Below are 24,108 nucleotides of genomic sequence, written 5' to 3'. Positions count from 1 at the left end.
GGAACAGATCCAGGCAGTTTTCTATTTGGTTGGTTAACTGATAAATGTTTCAAGTACGCGAAAATGTAAAAAACACATTGTTTACATTTATTTAACTACCTAAAGATACAGACTATAGTGACTGAAATGTGTTACCAGGTACGGCAAAAGAAAGGGAGGTTATGATTTTTTTTTAATATATCTGACGTCCTCTGTCGTAGTCTATCACTTCGGTAATTTTAGTGGAGGCTTACATTTAGCTTAATGCTATCAGCCGTACACTGAATATTCTGTTCTTACCTGTGTCGTGCACTGCTACTTAGTGGGAAGACTTATGCGAGATATGCATAACATGATGCATATTTAAAAATACCTATTTTGGCCTTAGAATGCGTATTAGTGAATAGAAGTGGTCAAACCTCTGACTATAAATTCGGTTAATAGCAGTGTAACGGTTGACAGTGAGTGCGGGTGGCATGGGCCGTACCATTCAATAATTTCTTTTTGCAAGACGCCAGCTAATGGCTGACCGCATGCCGCAAACTATACGCTAAAGGTATGTCCACATCCGGCCTATGTGCAAACCGCTCGCGTACTGCATGCGCTTTGCTAATCGTACTGCAATAATGTAAGTAAGCTGTTAGTTAACTGTTCGCAGAATATGGACGCACCTTATATACTCTGGCAAACCAACTTTGTGAGTAGAAAAGGGCGCGTAATTAAAATTTTCTATGGCTGAACAATCCCTACGCGCCTACATTTTTCAAATTTGCCACCATTTACTACTGACGGAAATCGCTTGCCAGGGTATAAATACTTCTCACGTCGAATGATGGTCGACAGTACCTTCAAGTCTTTTTGGTGGGCCGTATTTGTATATGCATTGGTATGTTTTTTTATCATATTTTTATTACTTTGCTACATTTCTATATTAATTTGTGCTTAACTTCCAAAAAATGTCTACAAACATTTTACGTGACATCTGTAGACCTAAGACAGGAGTGGCTCGACAATATCTCGCCCTCTAGATAGATTACCCGGCCTTCTCTAATGAATACAGTGAAAGAAGAGTAGTTTATCGCGCGGGCGAGATACTGTCGTCCCACTCCTGTGCAAGGACTACTGCTCCATATAAAAATAAACTGTCATAGGAACCGCACCATTCTTCAACGCGGAAGATATAATGAAAACGTTTCGTTAGATTTCGCAGAGGCAAGACGTACCTCGTCTCCGACACTGAGTATATACTTGTTGGCGTTGTTAGGGTCCTTAGGGTCCTTGGGGTTCTCTGCCATGAGGCCGAAGCGCAGCACCTCCGCGAAGTGGAAGAACATCGTCTGCTCGCGCTCCACGCAGCGGAGGAAGCCGAAACCTTCCCGAAGAGAGCACACCACGCCTTGCTCCCGTCTGTACACATTTCAACTTATAAATTGTTGACATTACATACAAGTCGTTTTTAATGTCAGGATTTAAGTTGTAAGCTAAACTACTCACTAATTACTATCACAAGTTCACAGCCAGAGTGAGCCGTAGTAATTCAAAACAAGGTTGATTTTTGTTTAATTATTTAACTGACGATATAGGTAGGTTATTTTATTATGAGACCAACTAAGAAGATTCGAAAAGATTAGCTGTTCTCAAAACAATAATCTGGATTTAATCAGCCTCAAAAGTATGACCTGTAGCAACCTAGATGTTTAATAAACACTTGTAGCAGAGGTTTGTAAATATTCAAGACGAAAAACCTTCATACAACACCCGGTCCTCGCGAGCCTATTTAATATTTTTCCATTTTAGCTCTGATAAACATAAAATCCGACTTTCCTGACGCTACAAAGCCCCAACTTACCTCTCTCCAGAAACATTGAAAGACTCATCCAGCAAGGAGATATTTGTGGCGCGCTTGAGTTGATCCCTGCGGTCGGTGGCCACTTGGAACTGCACCCAGTCGCCATGCTTCAGCGTGAACTCGCCACACTGATCCTTATCGCCGAACGGCACCTGACAATACCATATTTTTTTTAAGCCTAAGCTTAAAAACGGAGCGACTAATTTATGCTCACGTAGTCTCTCAGTCACATTTTTGTAGTGGAATATATAGATGGACTAGGGCTCAAGTGCGAGAGCTTTATGTTCAAATTATTCTACACTTAAACTTACTTAAACTCTTGCGTTCCATGTATCTCGACAACGTAACTGACGAACATTAAAAAAAAACTTGATAAATCTAAGAATCCCGTATAAACTTTAACCAAGAAAACGAGAATCATTTTCATAGCAGTAACACCTAGTTCTGAAACGAATAGTTCGGTACATTTATGTCACCGGAAGATATTTCAAAACATGAATTATAGATTTGAACCGGAACATTTCTCGCCTTGCGGTGTTCGTCTTCTGAGATGTAAGTATTTCTCAATATAAGGGGCGCACGAGGGCTGGTTCGAAAGTTGTTAGCTGCTCCGGGTCTACTCATGCGTTTTGAATAATATTTATACAATTGAGAGGGATCATTCAGTCTTTTATAGTTTTCCGCCAATCCAGATAAAATAGCCAACACCATCTATGGTGTTCCATGGGTCCCACTCGGTAACCATTTTGGCCCACCTTTCAGGGTGCATGCGGCAGACATGTTCAGCCCAGTCCCACTAAGCTTAGCGGTTTTGACACCTACATCTACAACTCGAGTTCTGGAGCGCAGTTCCGTGTTTCTGACTCTATCATTTCTGCGAACACCTAGTATACTAGGAGTAATAAATTTTTTTTATTTCGACGTGTCGAATCGAAGCTTAAAACTAACAGTCAATAATGGTCAGTAATTGAGATGCCATATAAATAAATAAAAAATATAGGGCCATTCTTACACAAATTGACTAAGTCCCACGGTAAGCTCAAGAAGACTTGTGTTGTGGGTACTCAGACAACGATATATATATAATATACAAATACTTAAATACATAGAAAACATCTATGACTCAAGAACGAATATCTGTGCTTATCACAAAAATAAATGCCCTTACCGGGATTCGAAGCCAGGACCATCGGCTTCATAGGCAGGGTCACTAGTATCACTACCCATTAGGCCAGACCCGTCGTCAAACCATATGTGCTGTCATTTTATAAAACAAACAGTATTTATATTTAAATGTCAATGCTATTTTTTCATGGCCATTATTGGCATTGAAATATGTCTTACAATGCTATGAATGTTATTTATATCGCATAAGTAGATCCGAAGCAGCTAAGTAGTAGGGCAAGTACGCCCTCGTAATTATTAAGTGTGGCTTTTCGTCTTTGTGCTTGCAAATTTCGCTAAGATAACACTTCTAATTAGCATCGCATCAACGTTCAAAGTTTTGTAAGAAGTGTGGCACAAGTTGTGCCGTTACCTACGCTACGACGTTTACTCATATTTTGTGCGTGTGTAAAAATAGTAACAAGTATTGTAATCTATTCTTGTTTAAAATGGCGTGGGATGGAACTGATAAATAGATAATATCACCCCACAGTAGACACACTACTGACCTCGACCTCGGAGTGGTCCGCGGCTCGGTACCGGATGCGGCCGGGGAGCGGGTCGTTCTGCGGCGCGCGCGCAGCGCCCTTCTCCAGAGGCTTCAGCACCTGCCCCTTCATCATTTCGGGGCTCACGTCCTCGAACACGACGGAGCCGCTTGGCAGCTTCGTTATGTTGCAGGCTACTTCCTTTCCCTGGATGGACAACAATATTTATTTTGTTCATTTGTTTTAGACAGAGATAGATTATAGTATCCAATCCAATTAAGTAATATTGCATTAAGTACTACCGAGGGCATTAAATAAGGGATTGCCGGCCAAGTATTGATAGACGGCCGAGTGTAGCGAGAAAGGATATACGAGGCTGGCATCCCTTATTTCACGCCGAGGTACATATGTATATCGAATATATTACCTAATAACCAATATAATATGATATTTCAACAAACAACAGACGGTAAGCTTAGCACAAAAACGCCGCGATACTACGTCACGCGCGGGACAGACTACCCGTCTTTTTCCAACTGTATTTACTAGAGAGGGACGGGTAATCTAACTTGTTTCGCGAGGTACTGTCGCAGCGCTTATTTTCCAGACCTGGAAATGCTTCTCACTTGTAGAGAGGTAGCACTTATGGATCTTCTGTATATAATGTAAACAATGTTTGTGGAGTGCATGTTCTAAATGATATTTCCAGTCCATAGCCAAGCCACTCACGTTCAACTACATATTATGAATATTATGATGAACTGATGAACAGCGGTCAAATATGCAGGTTACTAAACAGGACGATTTGCTTCCTAATTCCCGGTGGCAAATACCCAATTAGCAATTCGGGAAAACCTAAAAAACCCTATTATAAGAGTAGGTATATTTTGATTGGAATAAAGCCCCATCCATACATTTTATCAATAATGCAATCAAATGTATGGTTAAACGAGAATCCTTTATTAAAACAAGATGATTAAAACAGTAACCGTAGATATACAATATCACCTGCAGTCTCCTGTACCCAAGACAACACGGCCTCTTCGGTCAAATAGGTATAACCCTATCACTTCTAGTTCACTTACGCGTAATTATTGATTTTATAACTTCTCAAAATCCTCATCTGCTTCTACTCCACCTTAAAGTCACATACACAAGTAGTGTTGAAGAAATGTAATTGAACCAATTCGCCATACAGGTTTTCCCAGAGATCGGATATAAAATAAAACAACCCCTATTTCAGTATTTGATGCTTTACTCTAATGAAGAGATGTATCAGACTTTTGTCAACGAATAACACCATTATAGTAATTAGTATATTAACATACCATACACAGCAAAGCATATTATCCAAAAAAGTCAATAAACACAAAATGCAATACATTGGCAGGCTAAAATAAATGGCTTTACCAAGTCGCCCTATTAGTGTTTCAATTTTAATGCTTTTAAAACGGCGCAGCCGGTCGATTCCGAATGCATATGTAATAGAATAGTTAATTGCGCCTTATGGCTTCGACTCCTTAACCGCCTTTCAAAGAATACAAACTAGGCCCAAAATAATTATTACGTATATTTCAGAAGACTGCCCAATTTCAACCAAACCCTCTTGAATGTCTCTGCCAATTTTATTAATGATTAATATCGAAACTTATTAAGCTAAGAATTAATTTAAAAGCGAAAAAAATATTGCCTTGGGTGAGACTAGAACTCACGGCCTCTAGATCGATACTCTAGCGCTCTGCCAACTACGCCACCAAGACCTCATCCATAGCCAGAAAATTTAAGCTTAACAACATCGTTCCAGGCGTTTTTGCTTGTTAAAAATGTATGTAGTATGGGTAGCACATCGTAACTGGTGATCCAGAGGCCGTGGTATCGTCTTGGCTCGTCTCAATCGTTTTTTTGCCAGTTCTTAAATTCATCCCATTCTGCTTTCGTCACCCATTCTTCATTCGTCACTTTCGTGGGTCGGCTAACAACAAACATTACCAAAGATGATATGGACAACTCACGAAAGTGACGAATGAAGAATGAGTGACGAAAGCAGAACGGGACGAATTTAAGAACTTGACTAAAAAACGATTGAGACGAGCCAAGACGATACCGAGGCCGTGCATTCAAGTCTCACCCCCAAAGCAGTAATTTTTCCAGCTTTGAATGTATTCTAAGCTTAATAGCATCGTTCGCAGACGTTTCTGCTTGTTAAACATTAATCGAAACATATTTCTGTTACCGAGTACCGAATTTTCTTTGCACAGTGATCGACTGCTGATCCACTACGATGTTGTAAAACGTTGTGAATGTGTTCGCCAATGTTTGTAAGGAAGATGATTTGCTATCGCTATCACATTAAACTAAATTCAATTCAAGTAAGTCAAGGCAATTTAGGCAAGCTTTTACTGAAGGCCCCGTAGCTTAGTATTTTTCTCTCACTCTCACTGAGCGTCAGCGTGGGCGAGATAGATAATTAAAATTTAATAGTTTGTAAGTTTTAACAAAAAAAAACTATGAATAACCTCAAAAATAAAATCAAACATTTTCAGAAGAAAATTTAGCTTATGTGCATAGCTTGTTACAAATTTTTAAAGCGTGTTTTAGACCTATGAGGTATTTTTCTATCGAGGGATAGTCTAAAAATCAGAGTTTGAATCGATGAAGTCACATTAGAGGAAATCCTCAAATTGCTAATTAAAATTTTGGCAACCGTACTGCAATCTAAGAAAGCGGTACTATATTTCAAAAACTCCCCTCTCCGACACTTCAAATAAAAACTACGCAAGCATGGTACCTATTTATCCTGAATGTTATGGCACAGTTGACCAAGCCATCTTCACGGACTACCACCCTACGTACGGGGCGCAGATCTACGGGGAACTTGCAATATCGAGAACACGCAAAAAGAAATATACATGATAAATACTCCATTTGATTTAAAATAGTTATAATAGTAAACCGTTTCTGATAAACACGGCATATCAAACTCATGCCTACTAATTAATGACTATTGAATTTATCAATAGCGTAATGAGGTTTCATCAAATATTAAATTCATAAAATCTCTCGTACATTATTCATAATGTAATACCCTTTATAGAGAGGTTCGGTAATGAAGGACATAATGCGACTACGGTAAACATACGCAGGTTTGATTTCTTGTGCTAAATTAATTCGTATTCCCAGAAAACTAATTTTAACACTGTGGTTTTTTTCGTTAATTTCAAGGGTGATTCTTGAGCTTAAATTATGTAACCTTCTCAAAGACACCGGTATTCTAATTAGCTCAATTTCGGAGATAATCAATAATTTATTTTTATCTTATAAGGCCCCTACGAGCGTGGACACTTGCCTTAGGGCCTGTTTACATATTATTGTTTAGTACGAGTTAATACATTTGCTACTAAACGTAATACTATCTCGGACGATCGATGGTTGAAATGTAGTGTTGTGAATTTAAGCTACGAGGCGTAAACTACAAGACTCGAGTCACGACTGCTGAGTCTAGAAGCCTCGAACCTTAAAGCCTCGACCGTAATATAATCCTCAAATTCATAAGTTCGCGTTGCTGCTTACGATCACAGAATCTCGAGTCTTTAGGCCTCAAGCTTTAAAGCCTCCTAAGCTTTGAAAGTTTAAGTCATTAAGGAAGCTTTTAACAAATTAGGTCAATCTAAGCCATATTTGAAAGTTACATGGTGCCTGTGAGGAACCCGAGAGATTTTAAAAGCCTAATCCTGAGGTCATTAGAATTAAAAAATTATTAAATCAATTTTTGTGAAATAGGGGAAACAGAAAAAAAAATATTCGGACTGGATCGCACTTATCAATTAGAGTGGATAAACGATACCTCTAAACGTAAAATTAAAGATTTTTTTCACGTCAGCAGCTCGAACAAGGGTAATTTGCTGCTTAAAAACAATGAGCAAAATCGCATTTTGCTCACTGAGTGAGACAAAATAACATTCAAGTGACCTTTATATTCGAATGTCATTTCAACGTGCGGGGCCTAATACAAGTTCGAAATATTTGGATTCTATTGTCTTTGTCCCTTTCACGTCATTAGCAATAAGAAAGAGACAAAAAGAATTCACACGTAGTTCGACGGTATATTGACGGTTAACAATAGACCCCCGAAATAAGTCAGACCGTATTGTTCTAAAACACCATACGAGTCTTTATTCGTAATAATTAATTAATGAAATAAAAGTTTTAAATTAAATAAAAACATGTATTAGATTATTAGAATTTTAAATTTACAAACTCTAATGCATTTTTTTCCTATTTAACTGTTATTTTCTCAAGAAAAATATTATTCGTTGTACATAATAAATGTTTCTAAACATTAAAGAACACTTTTTCAAAATGTGTCATCATGCCTATTGTGAGAACATTGGTCTTTACTATTTTTACTCTAATCGACCTGCGGCCCAGAATCCTGGCAAACAGAATGCAACAAACGCGGCGAATACCGTGAACGGCAAAGAGAACAAACGTTATATATTATCCGGAACTGATAGCCACCACTTGCTATCAAATAATTCACAGTCATTATAGACATGTAGCCCGCTGCGAACCGGACAACTTGGAAAAGGCCGGGATGGGAATGATTGGTGACAGAAGTCAACAAAAGACTTCAAGACGGTCAAGGCTTTCAGCAATGAAAATAAAGACTTAGATGGATGTAAACTAGTTTATGTAAAAGTGGCTAATTCAATGTTCGACATTAAGGCTGCATTTCCACCAGAGATGTGCTAGGATGTGTAGCGATGTGTTTGTTAAGAACCAATAGAATCACTTCATTTGTTTTCTACGCTCAGCGTGCAGTCGGCCAGTCGCACATCTCTGGTGGAAGCGCAGCATAAGTAGCCGCATATTTTTTAAACAAAGTGTACGCATATTTTTTGTTCTGCTTTTAATTTATAAAATGTTAAATATTGCTTATATTGCCTTATATCGCCTTCATTTTTTATGACAGGCAATGTCACTCGATAGTCAACAGAATATGAGAAAATCTGAAAGCAGTTTTAATTGGACGCGTCAGTACAAACATATCGGTTCATTAGTTCAACAGCTCAGACCCACGAGAGCAGCTCTCGTTATAAATAAAATAATAGCTGCTATTATTACATGTATATATATACGCTTTTCGCAGGAAGCCGGTCGGTAGTCTAGCAACGCGGCCGTCAGTTCAGGATATTAATTTTGATGTACGCTACATATATATTTGATGTTACGATTTTGCTTTATTCTAGATTCAAGGAATTCCAAGCTGTTAATATTGCTCATCCAATGTTGTCGAAAACCAGAGTTTCAGTGCACCGACTTTGGGTTTTTAGACAAGATTATATTCACCTTGCAATGTTTGTATGTATAATTATGTCACGTCAGTAAGTTTTCCATGACATACGTATCAATGACAATGCAATAGTATATTGTGGTACAGATGCGGACTTTAATTGTTGACCCACTTAGGGTTTAGATTGAAAACTTCATACCGTAAGTAAATAAGCTTCAACCCTAAATGGATCAAGACTTAAAATCTGTGACCGTATTCATCGTAGTGACCTATTAATAACGATTGGCATCTTGTCTACGCACCCTGAGGACGCAGATGAAATCGCAAAATCATCGAGTTTAAGCTCGTAACTATAATTTTACGTTTGTTCTTTTGTAACGTTACAAAAGAACTTAACGCAAAGTCCGCTACCATTTCTAATAAAAAATATAATAAGTTTAGATTGTATTGTTTTTGAGACGGACATGTTTGAAAAACCATGCCATAAACTTGTCACGAGCTCAGAACGATCCAATCGTAGATTCTTAGTGAACTTCTTTCATGTATATAAGTGTATCTGACTTAATCCGATACCTACACTTTATTGTCGTTTTGTTTATTCCTTAATCGATTTTGCAGCTATTATTAGCTCTAGTTCTAAGTAAAAGAAGGCGTAAAAAAGTCTGTAACCTTTTTTCTTTTTTTTTAAATCTCGATACGTATAAGTCGTAGATACAGTATAGTTCACAGTTCTTCAACTTAATCCACTGCAATAAGGTGAAAAAATGTATACATATCTATGAACTCCACTGTACAATGAAATCGAGATTCCAAGAATGATTTCTCCCAGCTTGGCTATAATGGATTTATTATTAGAAACTACATTGAGAAAATTTTTGTTAACTTAGCTTCGGCATTAGTACCTTTCGGCAAAAGTAAGAAATTCGCAACTAATGGCAATAGATTAAAACACGAGCGAAGGGAGTTGAGTGCCGGGAACCCGCTCGGCGGGCGCTCTGTTCGTAGTCGCCTTCCTCTACAGAGCGGGAAAATGCTAAAATCGTCTACGCGTTTAGCGCTAGGAAAACGTTGGCAAATCAACACGAGTTGCGAATTAACTATTCGCATGTGTATTGTACAGCGTTTTACAGTACATTTTCAGCAATGATTTTTTTATGCAAATACTAATGCAAAAACTGTTACATATTACAATATCATTACCCGCTGCCGCTGTGATGTTTATTTTTACTTTCCTTTGCCTGTTAATCAAGGTTTCCCGTGCCTACTTCCTGTGTGACACGAGGAGAACATTTCCGAGAACATTGAGGAAAAGTTTATATTTCTAAGTATCCATTGCTTTTCTTGTTGATATATTATATGGTTGCTACGAGTAGGCACTGCAACGTTGTTACAGCGAGAAAAGGGTCCGTGTCCCTGTCAACCTTCTTGGTAAAATACATCACTATCGATCACGTCGTTTACGACCTAATTACGACAATGCGCGTGTCGCTGAAATTAGTAGTGACATCGCCAATAACCCGCTGCTGCAACGCTGCACCAGCTACGCAGCAGCAAAGGGAGTCGCCAGGGGGTGGCACAGTGGCAAGAAGGACAGCTGATCTTTGTACAAGTTTTTTCCCAATCTGTTACAAATTCCGTAAAAATGTACAGAAAAATTGGCTCATTTATTTCCTTTGTCTAAGGCTTCTTTTATATTTAGAATTAAATTCCCGTGTTTTTTAAAGTCAAGTATTAAAAATTAAAAAGCTAATAGGATCAATCATGAATAATCAGTTTTAGACACAGAATAAGACTGTTGTTGAGTATGTGTAGCATCCAGTAGCATAGAGTATGTGTAGATCTAATACCTAATCCAAGAACATAGAAAAGCAAATTTGAATAATTAACTTGACATCGTTGTCCAGCGCTTTTATTATTATGAGCCCATATCGTCCCAGTGTTGGGCAAATATTTACACGTATCCCTATCCTCGGAAGTCTCCCACCAGTCTTTGTTAAAAGCGTCAAGCTCGTCTCGCCATCTCCGACAAGGTCTACTGTGACGCCTTACAATTTGTGGGACCCACCGGGTGCCGTTTTGATCCACAGGGCATCCGGAATACGGCAGACGTGTCCTGACCAGTCCCATTTGAGCTTGGCGGCAGATTCAACTACATCAGTTATTCTAGTTTTGGAACGTAGTATTGCATCCTTTGATCTTGGCTGAGTAAAAAAGAAAATCTCCTTGGCTGTGACTTGATGACGCTGATAGATTCATGTCTATATACATAACCCATTCAGGGTTCCATGGATCAATATTTAATACCTATCCCTGTAAGAAACCTGAAATTGAACAACATTAAAAACAAAATCGCACTTACATTTCTAGTCTGAATGATAAACTCAACGTCGTCACCCAGCGCGAGCTCCTCTTTGGTCTTGGTCTCCGAGTAGTGGAAGAAGATCTCCTTGACCACGTCGGCGCGCTCGATGAAACCGAAGTTGTCCTTCATGGAGCATACCACGCCGTGATACTTCACCGGGTGCACGGGGTTCTCGAAGCGCACATGGCAGGCGCCTAGGGTGCCCCTGCAGGTAGAAGGTATATTCAGCACAGATACATTCACAAGAAATGCAAAAGGTAGGTGTTCAAAGCTGAACCTTATTAATAAAGAAGAGCGCGTGTAGATCAGTTTCACACGTCACCCGATTTACTTTTGCTGGCTATAAGGAATTTTAACTTTATGTACAAATGTGTAATGTGTACTATAAGTGCTACGTCGTAGCCCGTAGGATTGCGTGTAATGTCTTTACGATACATATACTGTAAGAGTGTTTCTTCGTAAGGATCATCGGCACAGAAAGTGGTAATTTTACGCGGGCTTTGTATGATAGAAATATGGCAAGTGATATTAAAGAAATTAAGTTTTCTGTTTTCTTGCAAAACCATAACGCTTTACGAAATATTTTGTACAGTCAACAAAGTGACAGAAATATGTACACACTACCTTAATATATAGGCAATAAGTTAGTGTATACATATTTTAGCACTTTGTACGTATCGATATTTAATACCTTGACTGTACCTATTTCCAACTTTCTACTTAAAGGGAATTGTTTACTTTTTAAACTTGCATCACATAATTATTCCAATAAGTAGAAAATCCAAATAACTTCAAGAAGGTAAAGAAAGGGAAATTTAACTGCATAAAACGCCTCACCTCAAGTTCCGAGTCAGATTATCACTCGATATTCTACAAACGACGAAGCCTTTTGGGAGCTGCGGGAAACCCGACTCTAGTATGAAACGCCATTTTGAGGGTACTGGATTTTAAATAGTAAAATATTGAATTGTATTTAGTTGCGGGGTATGCGAGGACAAATTGAACAATTCAAACACATTAAAAGCATAGTCATTATGCAGTACATAAATGTGACGTTATCTATGAGAAGGCACCTTGTCGATGGCGCTTACGGCGCACTGCGGCGCGCAGCGTTGTATTTGTATCGGAACATCGTTTATAACGGCAGAAGCGCCATCGACAATAAGGTCCCTTTTCATCGATAACGTCACAAATATGTTTTTACTCACCCAGTCAGAGTAAAGCATATATCAATGTTCATGTGATGACATGAAATACTGCGTGATGCGTCTATGAAATTAACGCTACAAAAGACGCAGGACACACAGCACACACAGCACATCTCCGGTAAAAAAAAAAAAAAAAAACATTTTTAAACCAAGCGCTGGAATAACATATTTTGATTCACCGTTATAAATTTAAGTTGGTGATTAACAAAAGCACCATTCATCAAAAAGGTGTGTATTCAAAAAACGCTGTAACCGCTACTTGCCTCTGATTGGTAGCGATTTGAAAACTGACAGCGTCGCCGGTATGCAGCGTGACGTTGCCCTCGACGTCATCCTTCGTGTAGGGCAGGAAGAAGCACTCGCCGCGGTTCTCGTACGATATCCTGCCCGTGTTGTCGCCGGAGCCCTCGCCCTTCACTTCGGTGGTCACAGTGCCCGTTACTCGCGCTTCGCTCAATACCTTCGCAAACAAATACAACGGTATTGGCTTTTTTGACGTTTTAGTAAACAACGGCAACATATCCGTCGGATTTTTATGTTTTGCTTTTATCGATGGAGAAAAAACGCATCGCAAGAGAATTCTAGAAAAGTTTATAGGATATTTTAGCCATTCAATATGCTGGAGTACACTGTTAATATCTTGCGGGTTCCTCGTGAACACCGTGTATACCGATAAAAAACACTACAACGTACACTACGTACAGCCACCAGCAAAAGTAGTTACTATTAGTACATTACGATTCAAGTGCAACACACAAGTGATACAAAATAGGAAATCCGAAACGAGTGGCGAACTCGACACGAGCTGCAAATTACCTATTCGCACATGTATCGTACAACGTTTTACAGTACATATGGCCCTTTAAATGTTCGACACAGTAACGTAATATGTTAATTTTCGCACTAGTGCGGTAAAGTAGCACCATATGTACTGTAATAGTACATTACGATACAAGTGCGAAAAATAGGAAATTTGTAACGAGTGACGATAAATTAAAACACGACCGAAGGGAGTGTTTTAAATCGACACGAGTTGCGAATTACCTATTCGCACATGTATGGTACAACGTTTTACAGTACATATGACCCTTTAAATTTTTGACATAGTTACATAATGTGCTAATTTAAAACGCACTAGTGCGGAAAAGTAGCAACATATGTACTGTAAAATAATATTTTTAGTTTGATCTGCGGTGGCAGCGTGGTTCCATTTTTTTCACTCGTCACTATGCCCGTCACTTTCGCGCTTACTTACTTATTAGAACGTGACAGACATAGTGACAAATGATAAAGAGCCGACCATCTTAGCCCTACTGGATAAGCCATATATAACAAGCAAAGTCTGCTGCTGACTGTACGGAGACTTAAGTCACTGTACAGCCACACGCTAAAGCCGAGTACCTGGATTACTAAATGGACTCAATCGATATGGAATCAAATGGTACTCAGGCGTTGCATGTGCCTTCACAGACTGCATAAAATAAGGTGGGAGGCGATAGCAAGGGATCCTATTGACCTAAGTTCCTACTTCCCTAGCCCTAACTTATTCTATGACAAGGATGTCCGTACCCGGAGACCTATCGGTAACAGATGGATTCCCTACGGGGGGGGAGATCAAGGTGGTTGGATCGTTCGTTCTCATAACGCTGCGTCAACAATTCCCACGCGGTGTCGTAATTGTTTTCGCTAATACTCAATTGTTGAATCATTTTTGCAGGCTCTCCCTTTAAATGTGTTTTTAATTTTAAATATTGCATTTTCTCTGTGTTTGATAACGTATCGTCGTTGTGGATAACGACGGGGGGGATCAAGGTGGTTGGATACTTGCTGCCGATCGCCCAGGCTCAAGCGACCGATTAAGGCTGAAGATGTCTTATGCCACAGCAAGGGTTCCTGTAAAAAGGTGATGGATGGGAGCCTCTACTCTCAGTGTCGCCCTGAGCAAGCAGAGGTTTTGGGTATAGAGGTAGTGAAACACCAACGGACAATTGGTATCTCATTTATTTACAATTTACATTTCTTGATATACACAGCTTTACCTATATAGCACACATATGTAAATCTTATTTGTATTCCATCCGTGTAAAGTGCAACTAAGAAAATATGTTTCTGGTTGCTTATGCCCTAGATTAGATCGGCGTGGATCAGCGCGATGCGCTGACGAAATCTGTTGCTTAAACAGTCACCTTGGTCAATAATGCAATGTCCGTGTCAAATAATTAAATAAAACCATGTACGTGCTTATATTCACCAAAGGGAAGTATTTCTGAAGCATAGAATTTAATCATAGGCCTACAACAATACGATTCGAAACGCTTAATTCGTAAAATTGACAAACCATTAAAGGGCAAACTAAAATCACATCACCTGTATGTAAGATCTCAAAAGCCAACCAACTAATACGGAATATATTAAGTATTAGTTCGAGAATGAAAGTGTTCACTTGTGCATGAATGTGTTAAGCCGATCAAGTCGAATGAATACAATAAACGCGATTCGCTTTGTTGTTTTTATATTTATTAACAGTGGTATTATTGTTCAGTAAAGTATTCAAAACGATTCGAGATTAACTTCAGTATAAGCCCTTAAACACTGCACTTGTTGATAAAAGCGAGTAAAATAAACTTGAAAAATAACTCGATATGCCCACAGGATCAGGAAAAGTAGTGAGTATGAAACTAAACAAAACTCGTTAAAACTTACCACTTCAGGTGCTATTTTGGTGACTGTAGAGGCAATAGGCTTGCCCGTGCGTCGATCGTAAGTCATCTCAAACTCCACGGGATCCCCGATCTTGAGGTGCTCAATGTTTCCACTAAACTGGCTAAAATGAAAGAACAGGCGCGCCTGCCTCTCACAACACTGTATGAATCCGTAGGAATGCTAAAACAAGAAAATAAGAATCAATACGAATTCACTCCCGACACAAACAAATGTTTTATAATTCAAAAGGGTATATAACGCGTCCTAAATAGAAAGCCGTACGCTCTAATTTCAGTAGATATACTCAATAGACTTCACAATAGGGGTAAGTATGAGTAGGTATATTTGTTTTCACCCTCAACTATTGTATAATATTTAGGCTCTTAAAAGTAGATTTATGTTTACGTGTCTAATATTGTTTTTAAAGGATCGCTTAGGGTGTGATAAAGGCCTCGAAAACCAGAGGTTGCAAGAAGGCATAGTTTTCCTCGTAGTTTAATATCAAATGAAAGGTGACTGTTCCGAAAACTTTACGACGAGTGATTGGTTACATTCTATATAAAACTGTAAGATTTTGGTTTCGCCTTTTTGGCTGAGTAACCCTAAAATATTCTTAAATAACTCCTATTCTAAAAAGTGCATTTTAGCCAAAATCACTAAAATAGACATAGATCTTACGGTAGTATTAGAAACACAAACATTGTTCTATACTGTTTAATTCATATTGTTTGAAAACAAATCGTTAAATGATCGGTGATTAGCGAGGTCACGATGCTACGTTTGAGATAAGAGATAGCGGGATTAGTAGGTAACCCCGGCCGCGAAGTCAATGTATGTCAAGAAAATGTCAAAGGGCATGTATTTGTTATATTTACTAAAAACTCATTTTTATTGCACCTAGGGTGACCAGATATCCCGTATTTTACGGGTTGTCCCCTATTTCAGGCACGAATTTTTCATTTTCCCGTAATATTCCTCCCGCGAACGCTTCGGCTGTGGAATGAGCTTCCTGCCGAGGTTTTCCCGAGGGGCTACAGTATGGGGTTCTTCAAAAAAGGAGTGTACAGATATTTAAAGGGTCGGCAACGCGCATGTAATGCCTCTGGTGTTGCAGGCGTCCATAGGCTACGGTGACTGCTTACCATCAGGCGGGCCGTATGCTTGTTTGCCACCGTCGTGGTATAAATAAAAAAAAATATATATGGCGAAACCCATAAGGGACACTACATTGGTGAGAGTCAGAATGGCGGGTGTACCTAAATAAAATTAAATGAAAACCATACCATATTTTTGTACCTAATTTGTACTATTTAGTACCTCCTTTAAAAAAAATTATACCTCACGGTACTTAAAGTTATCACCAAAAAACAGGTCACCCGCCATCCTGACAGTCAGAATGGCGGGTGTACTTTATTACGCTATGTTCCCGTGGTTATTGATAAATTCTATAAAAGCCAAATTTTTGTACCTTTTTTGTACCTTCATATTCAATTATAATACGAGTCATTTTATTTTTGGTTTCCAAGTTTTACTCATTTTATATTGTGCTTGCTATTACAATTTTGCAGGCGTTATAATTTTTCAAATTATCGATTTCATTTTTAAGAAAAAACGCTAAGGTACAATTATTTTTATTACGCCAGGATTTAGTACCTTTAATGTTTAATCTGTTAAGTTCAAATAACTCAGTAAATCATGTCTAGGGGTACAGATAAGTCATACATTAAGAAATTTATTTTACTGATTATGTCAAATTTTAGTAACAAAAAAAGTTGATATTTAATAAAATAAATATTAAAAGAAATGTAAATAAATACGACTGATAGCATAAATACACTACGACATATAAATGGCTTCTTTTTTATGGATCTGAAATACAAACATACCAGTAACCCGTAAAAATCCGACTATTAGCTTTGGTTGGAAGGTAAAACAAATTCTTCACCAATTGGGTAAAATAATATGAGCAAACATAGGACGTAAGAACCGTTCTAATTCTGTACCCCTAGTGTAAATGTAATCAACAGCGTGACCTGACGACCGTGTTTGCGTTAAGTCTCATTTCGTATGGGATTTTGAGTTTCAAAAACGTCCCGCTTGGCGCGCTGTTTCTAAATCCCATATAAAATGAGACTTAACGCAAACGCGTACGTCACGTCACGCTATCGAATAAATGTACACTAGGGATTCTGAAAGCTCCATTAGGGGCTCGATAAATTATTTACTACACGGTAGACTTTGTTACTAAGCCAATTATCGTATACCCTTACCACGACTGCCTTAGCAGTTTCAAACGTCTGCGTAAATTATTTTCTATACATTTCGTTCACACTAATATACTAGTAAGAGCGAGATACATAGAAAAGTAAGTTACGCACAAGCTAGCGAGTATGTCAGTGACAAACAGGTGGTAGCCGCACTAGAAACCAGGGAGAAATTTAATTCCGATTTACTATCAGAACTTTAGCACAGTCGGTTTATTTTTGTTTAAACGCATCCTTGTTACCACATCAGTACCCCTAGTGTAAATAAATTCGATTTCGAAACGTGACGTACGCGTTTGCGTTTAGTCTCATTTTGTATTGGATTTAGATAGAGCGCGCCAAGCGGGATGTTTTGGAAACTCAAAATCCTATACAAAATGAGACTTAACGCAAACGCGTTCGTCACGTTTCGAAATCGAATTTATTTACACTAGGGGTACAGAAGAAAATTAGTCAACTTGATAATTAAGGCGATTTAGGTTCGTGTTCTTCTCTCGCTCTCACTGAGCATAAGCGTGAGCGAGATGGGTGTGTGTGCTCGGCACCGCGGATATCCTGTTTTTGAATTTTAATATGTTATAAGTTTTAAACTTTTAACAAAAAAAGCAATCGATGATATACCTCAAAAATAAAATTGCGTATTTTTAGAAGTCACGTTCCCGACCAAGTAGGTCTATTTGCGGAATGCGCCTATTGTTTTAATACGTAAAAATATTTCGTTACTTTAGTATACATTTTGTATGAATAAGAGCCAAAACACAATTACTCGATAAGACATTGTGTTACGTTGCGACTTCGTAATGTGGAAATCTACGATTTGCATTGATTTATTCACGACACGATGTCGTATCGTAGTATTACCCGACCGCAATCAGAGTACGATTTGAAAGTTCCGTCAGCACAACAGTACTTATAATTAATAAATATAATCATACGTCAATCTATAATAATATAGGACTGAGCGAGCGAAAGCAAACGAAGTGTCTCCGTTTCCAGTTTAGGCATATATGCTTTCGTATGTACGCCGTTTGTCCGGCTGCTCGGCGCCCTCGGCGGGTTGCATTTCTCAATGGATTCATTTCAAAATTTGGTTCCTTACAAAAAAACTTACGGTTCGACTCTGTCCGTCTGTCTGTCATGTCTCTATAAAATATGAATCGTGGAAAATTATTGAATGAAAGGTGCTGGGAAGTTATCTCAATATAATTCAATATATGTGTAACGAAAACTTTAAAATGAATTTGAAGTTTATTTCCTAGCTTTAGGCTTCTTCGTACTGAAATAAGTCCATCCAAGACCACTGCGCTCTCCACACGCTGGACCAGTATGATGGCCCATCGTATAGAGGAGCCATAACGTGTAATTGTGTTTTGGCCCTAACCTACGCCTGACCTTTACGTTTCAGGAATAAATCTGATTGTTTATTTTTTATGGTCTACATATTTCTGTGAGATTTCGATATTATTTGAGTAATTAATACGAATCACACTAAAAAACAATGAAAACGGCTAATATTGTATAGAATTTCCAAATGAGTATACACATTACTTATGCAAGAAGTTTAAGTTAACCCATGTCCAATCTAATATTCCTATTCTGTTGAATAGTTTATAATCAGGGCGTAGGTATCTGGACATTGAATCAGGATTATCGAATATATAATTTAAAAGCTAATTATAATTATTGATTAATACAAAGGACTAAAATATTGTATGGTAACTAGGTTGCTAACAGATAATTAAATTTATTAATGAAGTTTCGTTCATTAGTGAATTCTAACATATGAAGTAAATGAAGCCAAAAAAATGTTTAGATACCTAATCAATGACCAATTTTAAAATGCATGCCCCTCTAGACCGCTTAGAAACACATCTAAAATAATCTAAGCTAATCTTACAGATGCTACAATAGTATTTCGTGCAACAAGTACATAATAAGGGTTCTTCAAATTCAAGGGCCGTAGTTACAAAACGAAACGAAGTCGAATGTTGTAAAAATACGCCAGAGAATTTTTAAACCAAATTACGAGTATGTACCGTTACACACAATATTTTTTCTAAGACAGCAGCAACACCTTACATTATAAATAAGAACAAAGTTAATATTGGTTTGTAGATATTTGCCTAAAAATAGAATTAAAAAAAAAACATTTGCATAATTGAACACTACTTTTAAGATCCCATACAAGGGGCCCCGCCCCCGCCGCGTCGCGCCAAGCCACGCGGCCGGGCTTCTTATGAAGTTGATTTCGATAACACTGGCAGTCATTTAATCAACAAATAAAAGTGCTGGAGTAGAAAATAGTACATTACGATACAAGTGCGAAAAATAGGATGTTCTCAACGAGTGGCGATAAATTAAAACACGACCGTAAGGAGTGTTTTATGGTGCACATTGGCTGTTATAGCACTAAATGCAACATACACGAGAGCGACGGTCAGACGACGTTTCCGTGTAATTAAATGAAGCTTTTTTCGATGTAATGGATAGCATTCTGCCACTGTCTAGGTAATTGGACGGCCGACATTGACGGTGTTTAACGGGGGCTACGAACGATCAGCCTTTAAAGTGTATGGCGACTTTATCAATAAATTCATTCATAATTTCGCAGCTCACAGTACGTTGTAGGCATGAAATCTTAAGGCTGTATGATGGTGCGAGAAGTCCGTTGTGAGTTTCGTTACATTGCACACTACTATGTAACGAAACTCTCGTCTAAATGAGTATTTTGTGGTTGTTGTGTGGTCAGTCAGGGCCAGGAATGTAGTACCCCGCCCTACCACAAGAGTACTGACAGTACTGTACCACAGTATATAAAAAAAATTCCACACAAATTCCTGTTATTGGTGCCTTTTTCACATGCATCCGGCCATCCCGAAAGGTACAGACGCCATCAGATGTATGATGGAGTAGCCAAGGTAGTCAAAATGTCATGATGTGTGCTAACTCGGAGCACGTTCTAGGGATTTGATATCGATTCAATAAGATATCGATTATATCGATATATATTTTATTACTATAAAGAGGTTCGATATCATGTCTGATATAATAAAAATCACTAAGTATTAATGCTCCGTATGTTACATGTATTCTGATGAGAAAACAGGCTTTATTCATATATTTATATGTGAAAACCTTCGAGCTTCGCCGCTCCGATACATCTGATGGCGAGTGTAAAAATCTAATTACGTTTCGTACGCAGCGACCCTAACCTGCTACGGGTTACGACGTAGCTCTTCAAGCGTTGCTTTGCTGCATACGTACCCGTTTGTACAGTTAATATAATCACAAAATTTTAATTGAATCAACGATATGAAGCGAAGTGTCGTAATCATTAGATCATTAAATTTATTTTCCTAAAAACTTACAATTATTTTGGAACATGATAAGGTTTTTTTTTTTTCAATTCCCAAGTAATAACCTAAATAATTTTCGACCGATCGATACAATTTGGATCCCTATTCTGTGCATAATAAGCACAATATCACCGTCTGTCCTAAAAAATCTATTTCATTGCATTTTTCGGTCCATTCCGTTACCCTCGTTCCAAGTCTAAAGGTAAAGAAATTGTCAAAAACTTGGGATTACTTTTTTCTCTTATCAGGTTCCAAGGAACTCGTGATGGAAAAAAGAGTTGCGAACAATTTTCCGTAATTGAAATGGCCCGTTTACATTATTATTAGTATTAATACTATTTGAAACGAATATTACACGATTATAATTTCCGAAGATTTCCTAGTATTTTCAGAAGACTGGACCGAGTGGCGTCCGTATGCAAGCTCTGGTGGAATGTTCCAGCGGTAGAAAGTGTTTAGTCCTTTGATCATCAAAGGAATCGCCTAGCCTATATACTCGCACGTAACAGGGATACACAGGCATGTAGTTTATATTGAAACTAGGATACACAGGCATGTAGTTTATAGTAAAACTAGGAGTGACACTTGAACCATCGGGTACAGGCAGGGGTGGGCAGGGGTAATGATATCAATGTGGCCAAAAGATACATGATTTTACGAATATAGTGGGGAACCGTTTAAACATATTCCGATTAGGAAAAAGAAGAAGAAATAGTTTGCCCTTAAACAGATCCCCACTATTTTTGTTACATCCTGTAGGCCTAGCACATGATTGGCACGACAGTATCTCGCGGCGACGTAGACTACGCGTAATTTGTGAGAAAGAAGACGAGAAGATTATAGAAAATCCAGCGGGCCCGCTCCACGAGTGAATAACAAGTAATTTTATCTTACTAACAAGGTACTGTATTGTGGTATTGTGTTCCTAACATAAAGTTTGGTACTATCATGCTGAATTATGGAGCCAGGAGCTCTTCGGTGGCCACGAGTACTAGTAGACCCTCGAGATTGGGTTCATGATTTACTTTGAGAAGTACAATCGTTTAATGGTGAGAACACTTAGGCCCTACCGCAAACACCGAAGTTCGCAAATTGTGGGCATCTTTCTCTGTCACTCTAATTACGCCTTAATTGGAGTAAAAGAGAAAGATGCCCGAATTTGCTGGCTTCGGTGTTCGCGGTAGGCCCTCTGACACGCTGTGAAACCTTGTCATATTCACGTCATAGTAAAATTATTATAATACTTCCTGTGAAAATGTTCTAAGGTGGGTCACAATTCAGATTGTTCGATTGCACAGTATAGCAATAAATCTGTGTATTTTAGACAGACACATATTTAAGTTCGAGGAAAGCATTAAATTAAGTTATCGACTGCTATTATTGTAAAGGTCGGGTCGTCAGTTGCATGTCCTTTCTGACCTCTGAAAAAACTTAAATGATAAAGAAGATATAATTTTACTTTTTCATACTGTTATAGATAGGATAAGGTTTGTGACCTTTCTTACGTTGATGTTTGTAATAAATAAGTATGACTAAATATAATGGCAACCTCGCAACAATAGTCTTTAATAGAAAAAAATACTTCAAGAGTTAAGGATAAAATTTGCGCGATAGAAAAAAATCACGAAATCATGACTAATTTTTATAAATTTTCGGTTGTATATAACGATCTAACGAGAACGTTAAGCTGCAATAGCAGTATAATTTTAGTATAATATAGTTTTTTTGTCGTTATGAGGTAACCTAAGTGGTAATTTGTTCATACAAACGTTCTCGACATTTTTCTGTCTGGATTTTGGCCCTAGATGATTATTTTCTTTATATGACTTCAATATTAGCAATATCTATTTTTTTCAGGTATTCTTGTTTTGATAAGAGCTTACTTTAAAAAGCGCTGGAAACGGCCAAAAAAATGTGCCATAAAATCAAAATAGTCAGAAACAGATAATGTCTTTCTCTGCCGTTCCTAAAATTTCGTTAAGTTTTACAGGCGGAAAATGTCGGGACCAATACCTCGATTTCTGAAATTTTTACGAAGGTTTTTTCGCCGATGCTGCAATTGTCCTTATCGCACTTTTTTTAGGAGCCGCCCCCGTCAGCGCGACGGAGATATAAACCAAAAATTCCCAAATCTGAGAAGGGGCTCAGCTGGTATTTCCTCTTAAGTGTCCCCCCAGCAATTTAATATATAAACTGGGGCTATATAAACTAATTACAGGACTACAGGACTCATGCCATCATATACCGTGCAAAGTTTCATTACAATTCAACACGTAGTTTTAGAATGAGAACAAAACTCAGTTTGTATAGGAACGTGAAATTCGGCCGAACTTGCCGGGGACTCGAAAGCGGCGGACCCGCGCGAAATCACCTTTTCATACAAACGTAGTCCTCGTTCCTCTCTGCATATTAACATTTTGAAAATATTTTGACACAATTTGTTGTATATCAACCACAGCTATGCCCCTGTTTGATTTTTTTTTTAGATTTTTTTTATCTTTATAGTAGTAAGAAGCATTATAATTTTTTGTGAAAGCGGCTTTTTGCTCCTATGTTTACAATAATACAAAACTCGAAAAAAGTCAAACGTAGGGGCATAGCTATGGTTAATACATCAATTTATGTAAAAAATCCAAAATGTCAATATCCAGAGAGGAAAATGGGGCCTACGTTTGTATGGAAAATCGGCCGTCTTCTTTCCTCTTAACATCTCCACCTGACGCAATCCCATGCCTCAGGTGAGACACATAATTTTGTTGTATATTTTCTTTTTATCCCCCACGGAATGGAGACGGTATGCACTCAGAGGCTGTTTGTTTCATTTCAGGTGTCTGTGCATGCAAATGAATGTTCCCAAATATCTCTAATTTATCGACCGCATGGGGACATACCCGAAAAGTTTAGGTAACGCAGCGGGCGCTGAAATCTTTTTAAAACAATAAATGTCATTAGCTATAAATAAGTTTAACAAGCATGACGGGTCATGCTCAGTGTAGGGTTCCGTAGTTACCCTTCAGTCATAATCGGCTAAACGGGAGCTATTAGTACCTATAGTAGATTGTTAACCAAGGGATAAAATAGTGCCTTACAATTACAACAGAGTTACTGTATACTTTTCATATCGAATGCGAGGAAGCAAATTTATTTATTATAATTTAAGCAATGTTATCTTATATTATACTTCATTCACATGAATATAGCCAAATAACTTTAAAAATCCAAAACTTTGTTCGTCATGATGTACTGATGTTAAACTTTAAAATGTTTAACTCTACCTATGGCTTTTCGTGTACAACTATATGAAACGTAATTAGTCTATTTATTATTTAAGAACGTACGAATACGAATACACATTTACGGTTCCTCCACCCGCAAAACACCGTGAAACTAAGTTACTCTAAACCATTATATTAACTATGACACACTTTGAGCAAAAAAAAAA

The 24,108-nt window shown here is 38.1% G+C and overlaps 1 protein-coding gene across 1 annotated transcript in view; it reads right to left on the bottom strand.

Moving 5' to 3' along the window:
• The window catches only part of LOC133529291 (cold shock domain-containing protein E1), a 54,466-nt gene that overhangs the window by 24,198 nt on the left and 6,160 nt on the right, over window positions 1-24,108 (bottom strand). The window contains exons 4-9 of the mRNA XM_061867017.1: window positions 15,047-15,226; window positions 12,607-12,803; window positions 11,133-11,340; window positions 3,502-3,687; window positions 1,829-1,980; window positions 1,203-1,386 (exon numbers count right to left, since the gene is read on the bottom strand). Of these exons, the coding sequence (XP_061723001.1) occupies window positions 1,203-1,386; window positions 1,829-1,980; window positions 3,502-3,687; window positions 11,133-11,340; window positions 12,607-12,803; window positions 15,047-15,226 (1,107 nt within the window). The remainder of the gene's footprint in view (window positions 1-1,202; window positions 1,387-1,828; window positions 1,981-3,501; window positions 3,688-11,132; window positions 11,341-12,606; window positions 12,804-15,046; window positions 15,227-24,108) is intronic.

This window comes from Cydia pomonella, chromosome 1 (assembly GCF_033807575.1).
Source record: "Cydia pomonella isolate Wapato2018A chromosome 1, ilCydPomo1, whole genome shotgun sequence".
Taxonomy (NCBI): Eukaryota; Metazoa; Arthropoda; class Insecta; order Lepidoptera; family Tortricidae; genus Cydia; species Cydia pomonella.
Note: the sequence above shows the minus strand (reverse complement) of the source record. Positions and strands in the feature narration are given on the sequence as shown.